The 22480-nt window shown below is 39.8% G+C and overlaps 2 protein-coding genes across 4 annotated transcripts in view; one reads left to right on the forward strand and one right to left on the reverse strand.

Moving 5' to 3' along the window:
- Positions 1-92: 92 nt before the first annotated feature.
- Positions 93-22310, reverse strand: LOC110211264 (uncharacterized). Its single transcript, XM_078148859.1, has 4 exons — positions 22204-22310; positions 15952-17107; positions 6755-13470; positions 93-656 (listed from the first exon to the last, which is right to left on the reverse strand). The coding sequence occupies exons 1-2, from the start codon at positions 22308-22310 to the stop codon at positions 16153-16155; spliced, it is 1062 nt and encodes a 353-aa protein (XP_078004985.1). The 3' UTR covers positions 93-656; positions 6755-13470; positions 15952-16152.
- Positions 16663-22480, forward strand: part of TEC (tec protein tyrosine kinase) — a 114812-nt gene continuing 108994 nt past the window's right edge. For 2 of the 3 annotated variants that reach the window (XM_078148713.1, XM_020990486.2), the window contains exon 1: positions 16670-16747. The gene's annotated coding sequence lies outside the window, so the exon portion shown is untranslated. Of the gene's footprint in view, positions 16748-22480 lie in introns of all 3 variants that reach the window. The other variant, XM_020990491.2, reaches the window with a different exon arrangement.

Below are 22480 nucleotides of genomic sequence, written 5' to 3' on the forward strand. Positions count from 1 at the left end.
TTCAGCAAATGCTTATTGGGTACCTACAAAGCACAAGGAACTGTAATTGTAATTGCAGATATATAAAAGCAAGAAAGAAATAGTCCCTGACCTTAAGGAGCTTCCATTTTATTGGGTCTGGGAGACAGAACAGGTACATAGATACATAAACACAAGGAAATTCCAGCACAGAGCGGACACTAACAACTGGGGGAAGGGTAGATCAGGAAAGGCTTTCAATAGGAAGAAGCACTAGGGCTAAGCCTTGAAAAAAGGCAGGAATCTAAGAGATGGGGGGAGGAGGGAGGGCTACAGAGGTCATCTGATGCAAAGACACAGAGACTAGAGTCAGAGATGTTGAATTTGGGGAACAAATAGGCCAGTCTGGCTGCATAGATAGAGTGTGGGAAGTCAGTATCTGCAAAGGTAGGTGGCTGCCAGACCTAGGAAAACTTTAAATGTCAGGCTCAGGATTTTGTATTTTATTCTGGAGGTGTGTGTACACACACACACACACACACACACACACACACACACACACACACACATTTATATGCATTTATAATAATATTAGATTTTTTTTGCAAAAATGTTACAATTCAGATTTTTTTTTTATTAATTCAGGTGTCTTCCCTCCACCTCAGTGAAGTTTTGCTGCTCTTCTCTCTCTCCATTTCCTAGGGAATGACAACACGTTATAATATTTGCTATGTTCCTTTGTTCTTTCTATCTTAATTCATAGTCATATAGTAATATGCAATTTGGAGTCCAACCAGACCTCAGTAGTAGGCTAAGACTTCATTTTATGTTACTTTCAGCTGACTTTGGAAAAAGACTTCCTTTCCCCACCTCCAGCCTCCTTCCTTTGGAAATATGCATAAAAACCTGCTTCTCAGACAGAGTGTTAGAGGTTTAAAAAGAAATTATCCTTGTGACTACATTAATCTATAATTCTGATTCCTCTGTCTGAGACCAGGATTATAGTAGTTATAGAGTTGGAAGGTCCTTTACAGATTATCTAGTCCAACTCCTTCATTATAGCCCAAAGAGATGAAGTGCTTCACCCAAAGACACACAAATAAAAAGTGTCAAGGCTGGAACTTGAGCCTCTAGCCTTTGAGTTCAAATTCATTCTTTCCCCACATGACTATGCAGCTTTTATAGCCACAGTACAGGTCAATTTAACTTTGTATAAGTATATTTTTATGTGTTAATCATTAGAATAGAGAGTTCTTAATCTTTTTTTTTTCATGATGGACTTCCTTGCCAGTCTGGAGAAGCCTCTGGTGTTCTTTCCAGAAGAATGTTCTTATTTATTTATTTAAATTGTTTTATTAATTTATTTTTAGTTTTCAACAATCACTTCCATATGCTTTTGAGTTTTAAATTTTTTCTCTCCCTCATTCCCCCCCCCCCAAGATGGTGCACAATCTGATATAGGCTCTACATATACATTCCTATTAAACATATTTTCACATTAGTCATGTTGTAAGGAAGAATTCGAACCAATAGGAGGAACCACAAGAAAGAGGAAACAAAACAAAACAGAAGAAAAGAGCAAATAATATGCTTCGATCTGCATTCAAACTCCATAGTTCTTTCTCTGGATGTGGATAGCATTTTCCATCATGAGACTTTTGGAGATGTCTTAGATCCTTGCATTGCTGAGAAGGGCTAAGTCTATCAACATTAATCATAACACAACGTGGTTGCTGCTGTGTACAACGTTCTCCTGGTTCTGCTCACTTCACTCAGCATCAGTCCATACAAGTCTTTCCAGGTTTTTCTGAAATCTGCCTGATCATCATTTCTTATAGCACAATAGTATTCCATTACATTCATATACCACAACTTGTTCAGCCATTCCCCAATTGATGGGCATCCCCTCAATTTCCAATTCTTTGCCACCACAAAAAGAATTGCTATATGTTTATACATGTGGGTCCTTTTCCCATTTTTATGATCTCTTTGGGATACAGACCCAGAAGTGCTATTGCTGGGTCAAAGGGTATGCACATTTTTATAGCCCTTTGGGCATAGTTCCAAATTGCTCTCCAAAATGGTTGGATCAGTTCACAACTCCACCAACAATGCATTAGTGTTCCAATTTTCCCACATCTTCTCCAACATTTATCATTTTCTTGTTTTGTCATGTTGGCCAATCTGATAGGTGTGATGTGGTATCTCAGAGTTGTTTTGATTTGCATTTCTCTAATCAATAGTGATTTAGAGCATTTTTTCATATGACTATAGATCAAAAGAATGTTTTTAAATGCATACAAAATAAAATACGTGGGATAAAAGAGGAAATCAATTATATTTAAATAACTATATATGTGAGCATGTGTGTACATACATACGTATATATGTGTGTATGTATAGTATATGCAGCCTAGATTAAGAACCTCTAGAGTTGTTCTTTAAATATCAAGCAACATACATACACATGCACATTTCCCTCAAAGATAACTTTTAATAACACTTGAACTGCCAGCATCACAGAAAGTGTAGAATAACTCTAAAGATCTCATAGAATTAATTTAATGAGAAGCAGCAAAGTATAGAGGAAAGATCTTTAGCCTTGAGTCAGAAGAGTCCTGGGTTGAGTTTCTGACCCTCACTAATTGTGTGACTTGGGGCCAATCACTTAATCTGCCCGAGTCTGTTTCCTCATGTGGGGATATTTGTGATAACTGCTTCACAGGGTTGGGGTCAAGAAAGTGCTTTGCAAACCTTAAGGCACCATATAAATGCAAGGTTATGATGATTAACATCTATAAATGTTTGTCTAATGGACACTTGACTGATAAGTACTTCCTTAAATTCTAAAAAGGACTAATAGTGACTCTTCTGAACCAAACCTCTATGTGCTCGTTTGCTCTTTGAGACAACTCTTTTCAGGCTGAGAATTTGAAGAGTGGAAACTGATTTGATGTGGGGTGAAAAGGGAGAGGGAAGAATTGAAAATGGTCCCCTTGTACGCTGACAAAGGACGCAAATACTGTGATAAATATTAAATAAATGTTAAGATTCTTATGTGTACTTTTATTTCATTTGGAAAATTTTTTCCATCTCTGAAATTAAAGTGGAAGACAATGTGAAATCATGATTAGATAACATTTACTTTTTTTAAATTTACAGTGTTTCATAAATATATCTAATGCAGAATAAAGAGCTGCACTACTTTTGACACGCTCTTAGGCATTCAGAAAATTAATAGTTAGAAAAACCACGTGGAAACACTTTTTTCAGGAATCATTCAGCTTTCTTATACCATATTACATTCATTTATCAAATGTATAAAGTGCGATCTAATGGTAAATTAAATATTACAAAAGTAATTTTATAAAAAGCAACCCTGGATACTCTAGCATGATACTATGGGTTTTTTTTAATGTGTGCTTTATTGACAAAATTGGAATAACATATTCAAATTTAAATTGACAAATTGTATGTCTCCACCAAAATTCTACTTGTATTCTTCATCATGACAGTGGAAGTGACTCTGCTTTCTCAAATGCGTATTGCCAATGGAGCACAAACTCTGTAAGGTTCTGTCTCTCACATGCTACTTGCATAAAGACCAGCTTTTTTTCTCTCCTTTTTGTATCCCTATCACTTATCATAGTGCCTGGCACGTGATAGTTTTTAATAAATATTTATTGACTGACTGATTAACAGTCTAGCTATATGCGGAGGAGTTTATTACTACCATGTTGGCTACTAGGTAGCAAATTCTTTGGCCATAGAAAACTCTGAAAGAAAGACACATGCAACATGTGCCTTGGTCCTGTACTCCTCCTGCTATGGTGGCAAAGTGAAAGAAAAGGGGGGAAAGGGTGCTAAGAATCATATAATTTAAAAAACATCCATAAACATGAATTTAAATATCTGTTCTCTAAATGGAGGCAGCTAAGTGGCTCTCTGGGATAGAGCGTTATGCCTAGAGTTAAGAAGACTTGATTTCAAATCTGGCCTCAGACAATTACTAGTTTTGTGATTCTGGGCAACTTAACCTTTGTTTGCTTTAATCCACTGAAGAAGGAAATGACAAACCACTCCAGTATCTTTGCCAAGAAAACCTCATGAATAGCATTGGTGTGCTATGGTCCATGGGGTCATGAAGAATTGGATACGACTGAACGACAACTTTTAAATATGAAGTTTTTGTTCCATATCCAGTGAATTAATTTACTTTATTATTTGTGTCCTGGGTTGGGTCTGACTCAGGACAGTCTCCTATTAGTTTAGGATTGAGATTGGAATGAAATGAGACATTTGTAGGTCATTCGATAGGGGGAGCTTTAGGAAGAAAGGGATATTCAAGGAAGATAGACATTAAGATGCCTTGAGCTGATTCAGCTAAGTGAAACTCCTGTCAATATCTGCCAGCCAATCTTCTCCAAGCTCCTCCAGCTTTGTACTCAGACAATGAAGAAAGATTTCAACAACCCCTTAATTTTCTGAGCCAACCTAGTCTCAAGGAATATCTCAATACCTTTTAAGAAAAACTAACCTAATCTGCATAAGAGGAAGGGTTCAAATACTGTTCCTGCCATAAATGGCATCACTGGCTCAAAGAGTATGTTGAGTGATTTTTTTTTAAAGGTATATAGCTTCACTTCACACATCCAACAGATTTCATCCTTTGGAAACTTCCTGTATATATCCAATGACCATTTACCAATTGAGGAATTGCTTTGGTTCTTACAAATTGGGATCAGTTTCCTACACATTTTGGAAATGAGGCTTTTATCAAAATGCCACACATACATTCTTAAAAAATTTTAATTTATTGTTTTTAAAGAACAAAAATCTATTCTATCTTCCTTTTATATCCCTCACCAATGGGGAAAAAAGAAAAACAAGAAAACACACAGGTAACAAATATGCATAATAAAGTAAAACTAATTCCCACATTAGCCATATCCAAAAATATAAATGCCTCAACCTGCATCCTAAGTCTATCACCTCTGTGTCAGAAGATGCATAGAATGTTTCATCATGGGTCCTCTGGAATAGTGGTTGGTCACTGCATTGATGAGAGTTCTTGAGTCTTTCAAGGTTGTTTGCCTTTACAATGTTGTTATAGTATAGATAATTCTCCCAGTTTTGCTCACTTCAGTCTGCATCAGTTCATACAAATCTTCAGGTTTCTCTGAAATAATTCCTTTTGCTATTCCCCTCCTCACCCCTAGTCCCACAACTTTTAATCTATCTTCTTCCTTGAAAGAAAAAAGACTTAACTAGTTTCTACATGACACAGATAGAAACTCATAGACATACATAATTCATATCACTAAAATGAAGTCATCTTTGTTTTGATAAGGAATAGCATACTCTCAGCGCAATGAAACATTAAATATTTCAACATCAAATGTGTCTTGAGAGTTGGATGTAAGGATAGTAGTTGCCTAATTCCCATTAGCAATATTCTTTAAGGTTATTCTCAAGCATATTTTAACTAGACTATCCCAGAATTCTATACAGCTCAGAAATAATCATATAAGAAAGAGGTCAGACTCCCATTGAGGTCATGTTCCACTAAACATTGCCTAAGAAACTATATCCACCTTCTATGTAAGGGGTTAGTAATGAAGGGGGGTGGCATATTGAGTAACTTTTTGAATGTGGAAACTCTGCCCAAAGGCTAGGCATAATTTTGGCATGCAACGGAAAGATAGATATCTAACATATTAGCATGGTGTGATTTATTTGACTAATCTATTAGAGCATCTGTTTTCATGTACAAAAGGCCAAGGCCTCAAGGAGGTAGAATCTGAGGGCAAGGAGTATGTATCATACCTCTTTATGCTAGGCACTGCCATAGTAACACAAGCCTGGGCATATAAAAAACAACTCAATAAATACTAGTCAAATTGAATTGATCTATAATCTGGCTCCTATCTACTCCATCTCTCACTACTCCTCTGAGTAAACTTTCTGTTTCAGTTAGATTGGTTTATCCCTTATGGGCCCCTTAGCACAAGATGGTCCTCCTTCATGGAATCCTCTCTCCATCTTGTAACCAGAGCACTGATTTAGAGTCAGTAAGATCTGAATTCAAATATTGCCTCCCATGATTACTAGCTCTATGACCCTGGCAAGTCATTTAAATTCAATTTCTTCATCTATTAAAAAAATATTCAATCTATAAAAATAACAATAGCACCTCATCTCCTATGGTTGCTGTAAGGATGAAATGAGATAACATTTGTAAAGTGCTTTGGAAACCTTAAAGTGCTATGCTATATAAATGCTAGCTGTAATAGGCAGGTCTTTCCTTCTCAGTGAAGAAGGGAGAGGCTATGAATTATATGTATTATATCTTTGTGTCCTGCAGTGTCCCGTAGGTGCTAAGTGTTCATATCAAATATAATAATTCATATTTTATAGCACTTTTGAAGATTGTATAAAGTTCTTCACAACAATTCTGAGGTAGGTGGTAAAAGTATTATTATTATTACTAATTCATATATGAGAAACTGAGGCTTGTAGAGGTTAAGTGACTCAGAAGTCATGTGACATGGTCACATTGGTTGTGTCTTTTCTTAAAAATGTTATTACTACGAACTTAACAACCATCAATAAACACAAATATTTCAACAGGAAAAGAAGAGGATTTTAAATGAAACTGTGATCTTCTGCTCTCTTCTGTGTATTTTTATTTTATTTTTATTTTTATTTTTATTTTTGCTTTTTGGTGAGGCAACCGGCTGTGTATTTTTAATCTCCCATTCGTTTCTTCTTTTTTTAAATTACTATCAGTACTTACCAGCTCCCTCTTCTCTCCCCATGTCTCCTCTCCCGATCTCCCACAGAAGCCTGCTCTTGGAATAAAGTAGAGTCAAATAAAGCAAGTCAACACATTGGCTGTATTTGAAAATGTATGTCTCATTTTGCATCTCTTGTTTATTACTTCTCTCCCAAAGCTGGAAGAATACTTTATCACCAGTTTTCTGAAGCTATGATTAGTCATTAACATTGATCAGAGTTTTTAATTCTTTGAAAGTTGTTTTCCTTTACATTAATGTGATCATGTAAATTGTTCTTCTGGTTCTGTTCACTGCACTCTGTATCAATTCCTACAAGTCTTGTCAGATTTTTTCTGAATCCTGGTAAGTTAAATGCCTCCTTTCTCAAGGCATAATACTATCCCAATACATTCCTGTACCATAATTTGTTCAATCATTCCTCAAATGATGGGTACTCACTTTCCAGTTGTTTGCTACTGTATATATATTTTGAACATATACATCCTTTCTATCTATATGATATCTTTGAGCTACATGCCTAGTAGTGGTATGTATCACTGAGTCAAAGGTTGTGCACACTTTACTGGCCTTTTGTGTATAGTTCCAGATTTCTCATCAGAATGGTTAGATCATTTGCAGTTCCACCAATATTTCATTAGTGTGCCTGTTCTCCCATAGTGCCTCCAAAAATTAGCATTTCCTTCTTTTGCCATCTTTGCTGATTTGAAGACTGTAAAGTGAAGCCTCAGAGTTATTTTAATTTGTATTTTTCTCACAATTAGTGGTTTGGAGCATTTTTTTCACACGGTCATTGATGGCATTATCTAGTGAACATCAAAAAGTCCTGAAAGATCTGTGAGTGCTATAAGAACCAAGAAACTTCTAGAGTAGTTGGAAGTGTAGGAGCCAGGAGAGAAGACTGGCAGAAACAAAGCACATCAGAGAGAAATGGAGGCCAGTAGCAAGAAGATCCTGCTTGGTGTAGAGGTGAAATGTAAACTGTCTAATTAGTAACCTTGCCAAGAAACTGTCTTGGGTCCCCACTTGGGATGGATGTTATCCTCCTAACCAACTATATTAGTAGCAATGATACTATATTCTGTTCTAATCATCCTATAATTCTTTTTTTGTTTACCATTCCTTTTTCTGTATGGGAACATACTACTTGTTCCATATTTGATTTTGGGTTACATATTGGGTATTTCCTTTACTTAGTGTGTGTGTGTGTGTGTGTGTGTGTGTGTGTGTGTGTGTGTGTTAGACTAGTCAAAGCTGTATTTGTTTCTTCAGTAATCTGAGGTGGGGGTGGAATGCAGTACTAATTCCCTTTTGAGAAGTAGACAAACTTAGAGGAAAAACTCAGGGTACACTGTGCAGGCAAGTAAAGGAAAGGGATCAGCTACAAGGTTCAGCATGGGTCATAAACCCATAAGTCCTCAACCAAGTGGTACCTAGCTAGCTAGTTTAGAGAATAAAAGATGAGATAATCTTGGGAAGGGCTAAAACTGGGATGTAAGCCTAAGTTTGAATTTTCTTTTTCCTTTTGCTTCATCTCTGCTTCCTAAACTTTCATGGGTTTTTCAGCAAACAAAAAGACCACAGCAAAAGATTACCTATCATAAAGAGGCAATGTGGGCAGACAGTCGGTTCCAATCTAGGTTGTATCTTCTATCCAGTTTCACACCCACCTACTTCAAACAATGCCTTCCAACAAAGTAAGATAACTCCAGTTGTCCTGATCTATATCTTGCCACTAGACCCAGATGGCTCTGGAGGAGAGAGTGAGGCTGGTGACTTTGCACAGCCCATCCTCACTTAAATCCAATTCATTTGCTAGTCATGACATTACCTTCCTGACGTCATGGTTCTCTTAGAGAATAGACAGCTAGCCACTGACTTTTCCATTTTATGCCATCAAAATGGCCCTTTTTTTAATGATCATCTTTATCTCTTGTTTAGTTAGGTTGTAAGTTTCAGAGGCAGAAAACGAACTGAGATTTCCTTTACTGTTAAGTCCAACTCTTTTTTCTTTTAAGCCACAGGGCTACTTAAAATATTTTAGAAAATGCAGTGTTCATCTATTCAGATGTAGCTAGTTACATGGCATGTAGAACTGGGTCTGGAGTCAGGAAGATCTAAGTTCAAATCTGTCCTCAGACACTTACTAGCTGTATGACCCTGGGCAAGTCACTTAACTGCTATCTGCCTCAGTTTCCTTAACTGTAATTATAGGGATATTAGTATCTAGTACCCAAAAAGATCAGAGAAAAGGGGAAAGGACCTATATGAATAAAAATATTTATAGTACCTGTTTTTGTAATGACAAAGAATTGAAAATTGAAGGGATACCCATTGACTGGGGAATGGCTGAACAAGTTGTGGAATATAATTGTGATGGAATACTATCGTGGTACAAGAAATGACAAGGGAAATGGTTTCAGAAAAACATGACAAGACTACATGAGTCTTCCTGACTCCAAGACTGGCACTCTAGCCACTGCTCCACCTAGCTGCCCATTTGTCTATGGCACCTTTTATCAAAATGTTTCCCTGATTCTCTTTTAATTAGATCTATTTTTGCTTTTGCTTTGTCTGAGATCATGATTGCTACTCCTGGCTTTTTTTTTTTAACCTCTGCTGAAGTATAATAGATTCTGCTCCAGCTCTTTAACTCTATGTGTTTTGTCTTTGTTTCAAATGTGTTTCTATCTTTTTTTTTAAGGCAATTGGGGTTAAGTGACTTGCCCAGGGTCACACAGCTAGTAAGTGGCAAGTGTTTGTTCTGAGATTGGATTTGAACTCAGGTCCTCCTGACTTCAGGGCCAGTGCTCTATCCACCGTGCCATCTAGTTGCCCCCCAAAGTGTTTCTTATAAACAACATATTTTTGGATTCTGGTTTTTAATCCATTCTGATGTCTGCTTCCGTTTTATGGGTGAGTTTATCTCATTCACATTCACAGTTATTATTACTGTGTATTTCCCTCCATTCTCTTTTCTTCTGTTTATCTTTCTCTCTGTCTTTTTACTTGGTCCCTCCTCAAAAGTCTGTTTTTGTTTCTGACCACCACCTCCCTTAAACTACCCTCCATTTTATCACACCCCCCCTCCTTATTTCTTTTATTTCCTTCCCCTTCTACTTCCCTATTGGGTAAGATTTATTTCTGTATCCAACTTAGTGTATGTATATATATATATATATAATGTGTGTGTGTGTGTATGTATATACACACACACACATATATATATTCTTTCCTCTTTGAATCAATTCTGATGAAAGATTCAAACATTATCTGCTACTACTCCCCCTCATTTTCCTCTCCACTGTAAAAGCTCTTCCTTGCATGCCTTTTTATGTGAGACAATTTTCCCCATTCTTCCTCTCCTTTTCTCCTTCTCATAGTGCATCTTCTTCCTCACCTCTTCATTTTTTTGGAGACCATCCTAATATAACCAACTCACATCTATTCCCTCTATCTATGTAGACTTCTAACTGCCCTAATAATGACAAAATTCCTAGGAGTTATATGTATCATCTTTCCATATAGGAATGTAACCTTTTTAACCTTAGTAAATCTTTTATGATTTTTCTTTCCTGTATGCCTTTTTGGGGTTCTCTTGAGTCTTGTGTTTGAATGTCAAATTTTCTATTCAGCGCTGGTCTTTTCATCAGGAATGCTTGAAAGTCCTCTATTTAATTAAACATCCATTTTTTTTCCCCTGAAGAATTCTACTCAGTTTCACTGGGTAGATTATTTTTGGTTATAATTCTAGTTTCTTTGTTTTCTGGAATATCATATTCCAAGCCTTCTGCTTCTTTAACATAGAAACTGTTCTTTAACTTTAAAGAAATTGTTCTGCTTCTTTAACACATGGCTCCATGCATTTGAATGGTTTCTTTCTGGCTGCTTGCAATATTTTCTCCTTGCCCTGGGAAGGCTCTAATATTTGGATTTGGCTCTAATATTCCTGAGAGTTTTCATTTTGGGATCTCTCTTGGGAGGTGATTGGTGGATTTTTTTTTTCACTTCTGTTTTACCCTCTGGATCCAAGATATTGGGGCATTTTCCCCTTATAATTTCTTGAAATATGATGTCTAGGTTCTTTTTTGGATCATGACTTTCAGGCAGTCCAATAATTCTTTTTTTTTTTCAGCCAAAGACAAGGTTTATTAGAACATCTGTTCTAATAACATCTGTCCATTAGTGAGCTATGGATAGATTATAAGAATCTGAGCATCTTGATGGAGACAAGAGGGACCTTATATACAGAAAGACTGGGAGGGATCTAGGAGTAGCCAAGTAGTCTGAGGGGACTGTGAGGTAATAGAACAAGGATCTAGACCACATGGCCAAGGGAGAATGGAGCCAACTAAGATTAAGGGTGGGAAGTGGCCATAGGGAGGTAAGACAATGGAGGGCTAGATTAAGGGTAACAGAGAATTGGAAGACTGGACATAGCCAAAATGAAAGGTCAGTTGACGGGATTATAGCCGCAGGGGGAACGCCAGGGATTTGGCTATGTGGGAAAGTTCAGGGTTTTTCCTTTTTGGGGTCTAGATCTCATCCTCATCATTCACCCTTCAAACAAATGGGACCCAAATTCTTTTGGGGTAAGAGGCAAAGGTCTCAGATTCTGAAATTGCTTCCTGCTGGCAAGGGGCATAGAGCTGTCCTTGCCTCAAGGGGGTCCCAAAGAGGAGGTTGACTGGAACTGAGCACAGGCTGCATCCAGGGAGTGATGGGGGGGACATTGGCAGGTACATTGGCTGAAGTTGGGATATGGACCCCAGAAAGGAGGTGATAAGGATGGGATCTAGATCCCCAAAAGGAAGAGTCCTGGACTTTCCCATAAGGCCAAATTTCTGGTGTTTGCCTGAGGCTATAATCCCATCAATTGGCCTTTTGTTGTTGCCTACACCCAACCTCCCAATTCTCCTTTATCCTAAACCTTGCCTAGCCCTCCATTGTCTTACTTCCACTTCCCACTCTTAATCCTATCTAGGCTCCTTCTCCCTTGGCCACATGGTCCAGGTCCCTGGAGTTCTATTACCTCATAGACTATTTGGCCACTCCTAGATCCCTCCCTTAGTCTTTCTATATATAAGATCCATCTTGTCTCAATTACAATGATCAGATTCTCAAAATCTAGCCACTAGCTCACTAACCTTCAGACTCTTTAAGAGTCTGTCCAATATGAAGGATGTTCTAATAAACCTTGTCTTTCACTGAAAGAAGGCTTGGGTCAAATTCTTTCGGACAGGATCCGCATAATGTGATTTTGGGGTCCCAGCACCCCTAAACCTCAACAGAGGCACTGTTCCAAGCTTCGTGCTGCTGTTTTCATATCTAGTTCTAGGGGTTTTCAGTGCTTTCAAGGTGGAATTATCTGGAGTGAAGTGTGGTTAGGTAGGGCCCATGCTCCCTTGCAGGGCTCCTCTCAGCCCTGTTTTCATCACCAGGTCCCCTGCTGATGCTCCTTTCAGCCTTGGAATTGTGACCAGGGCCCTCCCTTGTGATGGACCACAGGTGCTCTTCTCTGCCCTAGACCGATGATCTAGAACTTCACATAGGCAATAAAGTCGCCAAAGGGTACCTGGTTCTGTGCTCGGTGTCCTCAGTTCAGGGTCTCCTGTAATCTCTTCCTGACCAGCTGTCCAATCCCCTGACCATTCTGGGCTGAGATTTCCCAAAGCTACTGCAGGTGTTGCCATAGCCACTTCCAAGGCCCACCAATGATTTCATCATGTGTCCTCCAGGGTGGTATCACTATGATGTCACAGACCTCTCTTGCCAACTTCCTAAGTTATCTTGGGCTAGAAAAGTTTCACACAGACCTTTTGTTGGCTATGTTGCTGCAGAATTTGATCTGACACTTTTTTTGAAGTTATTGGGAGGGAAATATTGGGAGACCTTGGCTGGGTTGCTACCTCTACTCGGCCAATGCCATGTTGTCAACTCTGCCTCTATCTTCCAGTTTTACTAAGTCACACTCCAAGGTAATTTGCATCGTCCTGATGCTGATTGCCAAGGGCTGGGGTGGGGGAGGGGGGGGACTGTGTCAAAGGAATTTAATCACTCCACCTTTAATATAAACTTGGGTAAAAAATAAAATAAACACTGCTGGAAAAACTTCCTTCAGTTCTACCTGGGTCCAGCTAAGGGCTTGACTAACAAAAGACTGGAATAGTATTGCTTTTTTGGGGGATGACATTGTTGCTTAGATTTTTTTTCTCAAAATGAAAGTTGTAGCTCTTTTAGGAGTTGGCAGATTCCTAGGGTTATCTCTGCTCTGTTAATGAGGCTAGTAGACACCCTCAGCCAGAAAACAAAACAAAATAAAACCAAAAAGACTTTGGCTTAAAAAAAACAACCCAACGCTTTTTTTTTTAAAGCAACCTTGCTTTTCTTCCACAAGAACTCCCTTAGGCTGGCTTGATGCTTATTTTGGTGTGAGTAAATTCCTTTCAGACCTCATCATATCTTTGGCACCTAGTGCCAGAACCAAGTAAATTACTGTGGAGTTTCAGTTGATAATACTGGACTGTTAGAGTAGAGTTGGTACCCTTTACCTTGTATTTCTGAAGCTTCACTCAGACCATAAAACTCCTTAGACCATTAACAAAAGAGAATTACTAAACAAGGGGTCTTACCTGGAGCCGGAACTTTGACTTCAGTCCTGATTTTGCAATTACTGAGCTTCATGGACAGTTTTTAGGGAGCTTCACTTTTCTCACCTCTATAATGAAGAGATGGAATTAGATGAGCTTTGAGATTCCTTTAATTCAACAAACATCAAATGCCTACTATGCTGGGGGTTTTAGATTACATACCAATGACATTAAGAAAAAGGAAACAGTTTCTTGTCCTCATGGAATTTACATTTTACTGTGATAAGACAGAGGAGAGGAGGCAACATGTAAATACACTTTTCTCTGTACACAGCATACCCTCCAGCTCAGTTGAAATGACCCAATGGCATCATAAAACCAAGGGATTCTCAAAAAAAGAAAAAAAGAAAGAAAAGGAGAGAGAGAGAGAGAGAGAGAGAGAGAGAGAGAGAGAGAGAGAGAGAGAGAGAGAGAGAGAGAGAGAGAGAGAGAGAGAGAGAGAGAGAGAGAAGTGCCAAAGACAAACTTTGCTTAAATTATAATTATGCTGGTATGGCTCCAATTGGCTTCGTGTTCATTGTGCCAACCTGGGAAAACTGTATAAAGCAAGTCAAATGTATGTCTTGTTATAAGATTCCTGAGGGCAGGCGCTATATTATAGCTATGCCTATTATAGTTATACCTATATACTGGGGTGTGTTGGAAACAGTTCTAATAGAGCTGGTTATTACATTTTTATTGTTAACATTTATACCTTGGAAATTGGCAAATCTACAATCAGGGCTTACTTCATTGTTTTCTTGATTTAAGTTTAGACTTAAGAAAGTGAAGAAGAAAATGTTAGTGATATAAATGAAATTTGAAACTGTGGAGTGTACGTTTCTTTTGGAGAGCTGGTTGTTAAACATTTACCAGCATATGACAGCCTATAGAAGTATATAAGTCCAACATGCCAACTCTCCAGTTCGAGCATGAACACACACACACACACACACACACACACACACACACACACACACATCCACAAAGAAAGATTACCCAGTACAATACCAAGGTACTTTGCCTAAAGTAGGCAATGAATAAATGATTGCTAAATGAATTTATAATGCCCACCTTAAACCTAAATAAGCTTGTACTTGAAAAATGGTGCATATATACATATGCACACAAACATATATACACTTCACAAGCTACACTTGCTGAGAATCTGAGTCTATATACATATACTATTACAATTATATTAAGATAAATACATAATAATAATTTGACTCCTTTTTGGGGATGGTATGTAGCCCACCATAGTGGGGAGAAAAGACCTTTTGTCCTACTCTTGCCTAAGTCCCAAAAATACTTTAAAAAATATGGTTAATTGACAAAGCCTCTGTATTTAAAATGGGGCTATTCTGTTTTCTGTTAAAGGCAGTGATCTTTTCAGGTGAGCAATAAACAATTACATTTAACTTACAATTTTTTTGTTGTTATCAACCACATCCTGAATTCAGCTTTTACTTCTATTCATTGAGGTATGTGAAATTTTCTGATGGTCTATTTTTGCCTACATCCTGCCTCATAAGGTAGCCAGTGCTGTCTGATTTGAAAAGTAACAGCCTGGATTACATCTCTGTGGATGTTAAACCTTATTTACACACCTAAACTATTCACTTGATAGGTATATTGTTGACTATCTGAAACTTTATAGCCACAGAGATAGATAGATACACTACACTATTAGTTCTGGAAAACAGTCACATTAACCTGGAGGCTTTATTAGTAAAGCGTTTAAAATTTTTTTCCCGATATGAGGGCCAAAAAGAAAGTTCTTATATTGATCTACTCAAAGGATCTGCCCTCCGCCCTTCTGACTACCCTTTCCCTGATATTTTCAGTCTAAAAATGTAGGGAATTGATCGTCATCCCTGGGTTATCTTCCTCAGTTGCTATCTTTACCATCCTTAATTTCTGAGAGTTTCTTGTCTTCAATGATTCAAGTACAAAGACCCACCCAAAAATATGAAGCAATCTTTTGCTTAATTAAAGGTTAATTGGAATGTAGCCCTTCTTCCAATCTAGTCAACTAACACCTTGTTGGTTAAGGTGTGTGGGCTGCTGGCGTGGGATTGGAGATTTTTATGGTCCCTTTTGAGAGCCAGTCTAGTGGAATACTGAACACAGAATAAGCCTGAGGAAGTTCTCCAGAGCTCTGGCATACCCTTTGATGGGGCAATCTGCAAATATTCATTTTACATAGGCGGCTGCCCTCCGCTTGCTTCTGCTGGGACTCCTGGCCCAGGCCGGGCAAATTGAGGTAGGGAAGGGGCTATTGATTAGAGAGGTGGCAAGCTAGGCCATGGACAAATTTCTCTTTTATAAATTTGCCAAAAGCTTTTAGATTCTCACTCAGGGTTATAAATCAGACCAGGAGCAGAATGCCAGGCCACTAACCAGAATGTCTCGGGAGAAAGAGACCCATACCACTTAAACCATCCTGGGGCAACTGCCGGTGACCCCACAAATCCAACGAGAAACTTTTGGTTGCCCTGGCAAAGTTGTTTCTTTCCTGTGTTATGTATTTCTTAGTTCCCTAAAAAAAACCTCTTTCCCATACTTACCAGAGGAAGTGAAGGTTCTAGTGCCAATTCTGCTGAGCAAATCACTAGAAGTTTTCAGAATCTCACATTCCTCCTCTGGAAACCAAAAGGGTCGCACTGGCTGATTTCTCAGTTTCCTTCCGACTTTACCATCACAGAGTGTGAACACTGGTTTTGCCTTTCTTGGTATTCCCTGCGCCTAGCACATTGCCTGGCCCAGAGTCAGCGCTTAACAAATGATTGTCGACTGACTGACTGATTCTCGCCAGTATCCAGAAGGACTGGCCAGCGATAGTGGCGAGTCACCCGCAGGTGGCACTGCTCAAGGCTCTGACAGGGTTCGAGGATTCGGGGCGCTTGCTTTCGGAGCCCCCATGTAAGAGGAAACGAGAGCTTAAAGAAACCCAGCGACCTGGCTTTGCCCGCCAGCAATTGCGCAAAGCCTGAGCAGTCCCGGAGAGCTGAGCCTCGGAGCGCCGGGGCTGCCGGGCTGCCCATCGCGCCCCTGGCTGCAGCTTGGCTGAGACGCGGGAGGTGGCAGAACCTGTTGGAGTCCTCGCTGGGTAACCTCTGCAGATCCACCCCTTTCTTCTCTCTGGCTGCCGCGAGGCGTGGGGCGGGCAAGCCGTGGCGGGAACCGAGGTCGCCCGGCCTGAGCCGGCGGCTCCCGGGGCGGGGCGAGGCCAGGCAATCTCCTTCCCTCCCGCCCTTCTTCCCTTCATCCACCTTAGCCACGAGAGCTTGGGGTGCACTCGCTCCATCCACTTTGGTCCCTCGCAGCTCGTGGCGCGCCGGGTCAGCGTGCCCCACCAGCCAGGTAAGGGTGCCACCGCCCAGCCGGCGGGCCTGGCAAGGTGCGGGGACTGTGGACCGCCGGGAGACTGGGGGAGGCTGGGGGAGACTGAGGGAGGCAGGAGGAGGAGTGAAAATGGGCGAGGTGGGAGGTCGCCTCTCATAAACCACTCCGGGGGAATTGTCCTGGAGGAATAGTAGAAAAAGGATGGCTGGGGGAGAAATCGCCTCTCCTATTTTTCCCTTCTTACTAAGGGGAGGTGAATGGGACTGACTTTTTTTACTCACTAGGTAAGTGAGGCTGGCTCTGTAGAGGAGCTGGTTCAAATCCTGCCTTGCAAACTCTACTTTTGTGTCCCTGGGCAAGTCAGCTAATGTCTTCGGGCTTCACTTTGCTTATTTGCAAACGGAGGGGGTTGGACTATTTGGGGTCTGAGGTCCCCTCGAGCTTCTGGTCTCTTACTTCTTTCTGTAGGATTTCTTCTGGCTGGGAGGCAGGCAGGCAGGCACTGGTGCGCATTGCAACTTGAATCTCAGCCGGGGAGTCCCCAGGCTCCCCACCAGCTGATACTGTAACTGAGTGCTTTCCTGCCACTTGTCTATCTGGTCTTTCTTTTCGTGTTGGAAAGACAGTAGGATCTATGGCTTCGCAATTCGGTTGTGGGCTTCCCATGGCTGGAATGAATAAGCGGAACATGGTAATGGTTTTTAGATATCTAACTGGTAAAATAAATCTTGTCATTCCCAATCATTCCCAGCCCGTAGTCCAGTGGCATCTCTTCCTCTTTTCCAGATCTTTGGACATTGGGGTATGATACCATGGAAGCTGGTCTGTGTGCCTTCCTTTGTCATGTTTTCATTTATTTTCCTCTGCTTGAGTATTGAAAAGTTTGGAGTTTGGTCTATAAATAAGAGAAAACTTCTTGGTCTAGGAAATGTATCTCCTGGATTCCCTTTTGTTTCCTTCATGGACAAGTAAAATATGATGGAATATCAGATTTTTGAACTGTTAAAATATTTTGGAAACCAGACTAATATTTAATTAAAAGAGTTAATATAAACGTAGCACAAAGCAACAACGTTGGGACTGGTGATTAAGAGGGACAGAGAGGGCTGACAGTGTGGTGTACATGCACAGATGAGTCCTGTTTTTCCAATAGAAAATGTATATGCTTATTTTCCTCTTTGGAAATTCTGAGAATTCATTTTTCTCTTAGACAAGCTCCTTTATATTGTACAGTAAGTTAAAGACCAACGGGTTTCCCAGTTGTATTTTAAAGTTTAACAGGCTAGTTTGTGCCATGTAGTATTTATACTGTCAACTTTGTATAATGTTAATACTATAATAACAAATAATACATTTGATTGACAGCTATGTTTGGGCATGTAGAAAAGGCCAAAAGTCTCTCTTGTAAGGTTAGATATGGAGGAGAATGCTATATTTATCTTTTCACAGTTCCTTTTGACAAATACATCGTCCAAAATACAGGAAGCCTTCCCTAATTCCTCTTAATATCAGTGCTTTCCCTCTTTTGTTGTTGCTCAGTCCTGTCAGACTCTTCACGTCCCCATTTGGGGTTTTCTTGGCAGAGATACTGGAGTGGTTTGCCATTTCCTTCTTCAGCTCATTTTACAGATAAGGAACTGAGGCAAGCAGGGTCAAGGGACTTGCCTAGGGTCACACAACTATTAAGTGTACAAGGCCAGATCTGAACTCATGAAGGGGAGTCTTTTCGATTCCAAGCTCAGCACGCTACCTACTGTGCCACCTAGCTGCCTCCTCCTCTTCCCCGCCCCCCTTTTAATTATTTCCTATTTATCTGGTATATAGCTTGCTGTGTATATATTTGTCTGTGTACTGTCTCCCCCTAGAGATTATAAGCTCCTTGATATCTGGAACTGTCTTGCTTCTTTCTGTATCCCCAGCGCTTAGCACAATACCTGGTATGTAGGAGGCCCTTAATAAATGCTTATTGAATTTATTGAATGAATAAAAATAGAAGAGTATCTGTTACTTTTACATATCTGATTATGAGCTGTCATTTCTTCTTACTAGATAATGATGAAACACCTGAATTCAAATCAGCCTCAGACTGTGTTGTATGAATCTCTTCATCTCTGAGTCTTATTTTTTCCTTATATGAAAAGTGAAGGTCTTAGATTAGATCAGTGGTATCAAACAGGCCTGGTGGCTAGAACCATATTAAAAGATAATTAAGAAATATTTTAACAAAATAAATAAAATACAACAAAACGTAGATAACATTAATAAATGGCTTTCTAATATGCAGCCTAGGGCTGGTTTCTATTTGAATCTTGTACCACTGGTATAGAGGCAGCTAAGTGGCTAGTGGATAGAATGCTGGGTCTGGAGTCAGGAAGATCTGAATTCAAATTTGGCCTCAGATACTCACTACTTCTGTGACCCACTTAACTTCTGTTTGCCTTAATCCACCGGAGAAGGAAATGGCAAACTGCTCCAGTATCTTTGCCAAGAAAACCCCATAGAGGGTCATGAAGAATCAGATATGATTAAGCAGCACCACTGGAATGACCTCTAAGGTAACCTTGTAGCTCTTAGTTTATGAGTCTAGGAACTACTTAAGACCAGGGGCTTCATTAAGTTAAAACATGATAAATACCCTAGGGCAGGGGTGGGGAACCCATGGCCTTAAGGCCACGTGTGGCCCCTAGGTCCTGAAGTGTGGCCTGAATCTGTCAAAGGGCACTTTAGAACGTAGGGGCTACATGTAGCCTCGAGGCCTCGGGTTCACCACCCCCTGCCAAAGGGTTAGGGGTTGAACATGTGACACACAGGGATTGAGATAATTTTTATTGGCCTGTGCCTAATGGGAGAAAGTTTGTCCTGTTACCCTTCCTCTTTTCTCTGCTGAAGCTTTTGACTACAGGCCCTGGGTTAATGGACTTCCAGGAGCCTGAGATGGGGTGACTAAGGGAGTCCCTTTCTAATGCTTTCTTTCCATATTCTCACCAGTATGATCACCAGCTTCTTGTTTTGAATGGTTAATGTTTTCTCCCTTCTGGCATTACTCAGCATTATATTTATTTGTATACCTGTTACACAAACATATTTTGTTAGAGGCGAGTAGATAGTGTGGAAGATAGAGCTCTGGGCCTCAAGTCAGGAAGACCTGAGTCCAAATAAAACCTCAGACAATTATTAGTTGTGAGACCCTGGGCAAGTCACTTAACCTAACTCTGTTTGCTTCAGTTTCCTCATCTCTAAATAGAGGATCGATCATAAAAGCACCTACCTCCCAGATTTATTGTGAAGAGCAAATGAGATAATAATTGTAAAGTGCTTATCACAGTGCCTGGCACATAGCAGGCACTATGCAAATGTTAACTATTATTAGCTCTTGTGGTTTATCTGTGTGTCCGGTATACAAACAATTCTTGTCAGAGGCATGAAGGTGGCACAGTGGAGAGAGTACTGGCCCTAGAGTTAGGTTGAGTTCAAATTCGGACTCAGACAATAGCTGTGTGACCCTGAGCAAGTCACTTAATCACTGACTGCCTCAGTTTCCTCATCTGTAAAATGGTGATAATAATATATCACCTACCTCACAAGGTTGTTGTGAGGATCAAATGAGATATTATTTTAAAAAAATTTTTTTTATTAATTTATTTTGATTTATCAACAATCACTTCCATAGGCTTTTGAGTTTTAAAGTTTTCTCCCCCTCCCTCCTTACTTCCCTCCCCAAGATGGCTCATAATCTGGTATAGGTTACACATATACATTCCTATTAAACATATTTTCACATTAGTGATGTTTTAAGTAAAAATTAGAGCCAATAGGAGGAACTACCAGAAAGAGGAAACAAAACTCAACAGAAGAAAAAAAAAAAGGCAAATGGCATGCTTCGATCTGCATTCAAACTCCATAGTTCTTTCTTTGGATATGGATAGCATTTTCCATCAGGAGGCCTTTGGAGATGTCTTAGATCCTTGCATTGCTGAGAAGGGTTAGGTCTATCAATGTTAGTCATCGCACAACGTGGCTATTACTGTGTACAATGTTCTGTTTCTGCTCACTTCACTCAGCATCAGTCCGTACAAGTCTCTCCAGGTTTTCGAGATATTATTTTAAAAGCACTTAGCACAGAGCCTGGAAACATAAGTGCTTAATAAATGCTTGTTTTCTTCCTCCCTTCCTCCATTCCTTCTTTCCCTCCCTCATTCCCTTCCTTCTTTTCCTCCCTTCCTCCCTTTCTTATTCTCTTCTTTCCTACCTTCTTTATTTCCTTCTTACCTTCCCTCCTTATTTACTTCCTTCTTTATTTCCTCCTTCTCTCTCTCCCTCCCTTCCTTCTTCCACAGCCTTCCTAGTAGAATATATGCTATTTGAGAGTTCCTTGTTTTCATCATTGCATTTCTACTCTCTAGCCCAGTGTCCTATACACAGTTGTGGTTGACTGATAAATATTTGTTGAATTTGCTTTTTGATATGCTACAAAAAGCATGAGATGCTGCATGATGAGTGGGTAGAGACCCAGTTAGGAAGACCTAGATATTCAAGCCCCATCGTGACTGTGTAACCACAGGCAAATCACTTTGCCAAGCATAGGCAGCTAGGTGGTATAATGGATAGAATGCTGAACTTGGAGTCAGGAAGACCTGAATTTAAATTGAGCCTCATTCACTAGCTCCATGACCCTGTTCTCCTCAGTTTCCTCTACTGTAAAATAATAACTATCAATCTCACAGGGTTGTTGTGAGGATCAAATGTGCTTTGCACAGGACCTGTTAAGCACTATAAATGCTTATCACCTCTTCGCTAAACCATAAGGTACAATATAAATAAATACAAATATAAATATAGATGATATTTTTTCACCCCCTATACTACCCATCATCCCTTTGCCTAGGGAGAACTATCTCCCTTTTTTCTGGAACAGAGATGACTGACATAATAACTAGGGAATCCAAAAGTGAAATGGACTGCCTTACAAGGTGTAGTAGTGGGTACTCAATTCATGTCAATAAACATTTATTAAGCCCCTACTATATGCCAAGCACTATGCTTGACAACTTCTTCTTCTTCCTTTTTTTTTTTTGGTGAGGCAATTGGGGTTAAATGACTTGCCCAGGGTCACACAGCTAGTCTCAAGTGTTTGAGGCTGGATTTGAACTCAGATCCTCCTGACTCCAAGGCTGGAGCTCTATCTGCTTTGCCACCTAGCTGCCCCTATTAACAACTTCTTGCAGAGACTGGATGACCCTTTTCTGGTGTATTATAGAGAAGAAAGAAACAAGCATTAAGTGCCTACCTATGATATGTCAGGTATAGTGCTAAGTGCTTTACAAATATTGTCTCATTTAATCCTCACAAACCTGGGAAGTAGGTGCTATTATGATGCTATTTATTATCCCCATTGTGCAGTTGAGGAAACTGAGGCAGACTAATAAATGTCTGAGGGAAGATTTGAATTCAGGTCTTCCTGATTCCAGGCCTACTGCTCTGCCTTTTTCTTGTTTAGGCACTGACTGGTTGCATGAGGTGGCTTCTTCCAACCCTGTAATTCTGTGATTTCTCTCTCTGGAGTACATGCAGGCTCCAGCATGATGGAAAGGTTGTCAGTGTTGGGCTTAGTGCAATATTATGTGTCCTGTGGCTATAAAAAGTCTTGGTCGATGACAGTGTTACATAACAAAAGACATTTTTCCACAATGTATATAGGCAAAATTAAATAGAGAGCTAAGGTGGTTATCTACTTTTTTCACTTGGGCTGGG

The sequence above is a fragment of the Phascolarctos cinereus genome, unplaced genomic scaffold (genome assembly GCF_003287225.1).
Source record: "Phascolarctos cinereus isolate Bilbo 61053 unplaced genomic scaffold, phaCin_HiC Scaffold_9;HRSCAF=440, whole genome shotgun sequence".
Taxonomy (NCBI): Eukaryota; Metazoa; Chordata; class Mammalia; order Diprotodontia; family Phascolarctidae; genus Phascolarctos; species Phascolarctos cinereus.

What these genes read in the sequence shown, in the direction of transcription:
- LOC110211264 (XM_078148859.1), bottom strand. Translation starts at nt 22,310, where the DNA reads ATGCTGGAGCCTGCATGTACTCCAGAGAGAGAAATCACAGAATTACAG. An exon ending in AACAAGAAAAAGGCAGAGCA is followed by an intron (nt 17,108 to 22,203) that starts GTAGGCCTGGAA and finishes AGCAAAGTGAAG; the next exon opens with CCCGAAGACATTAGCTGACT.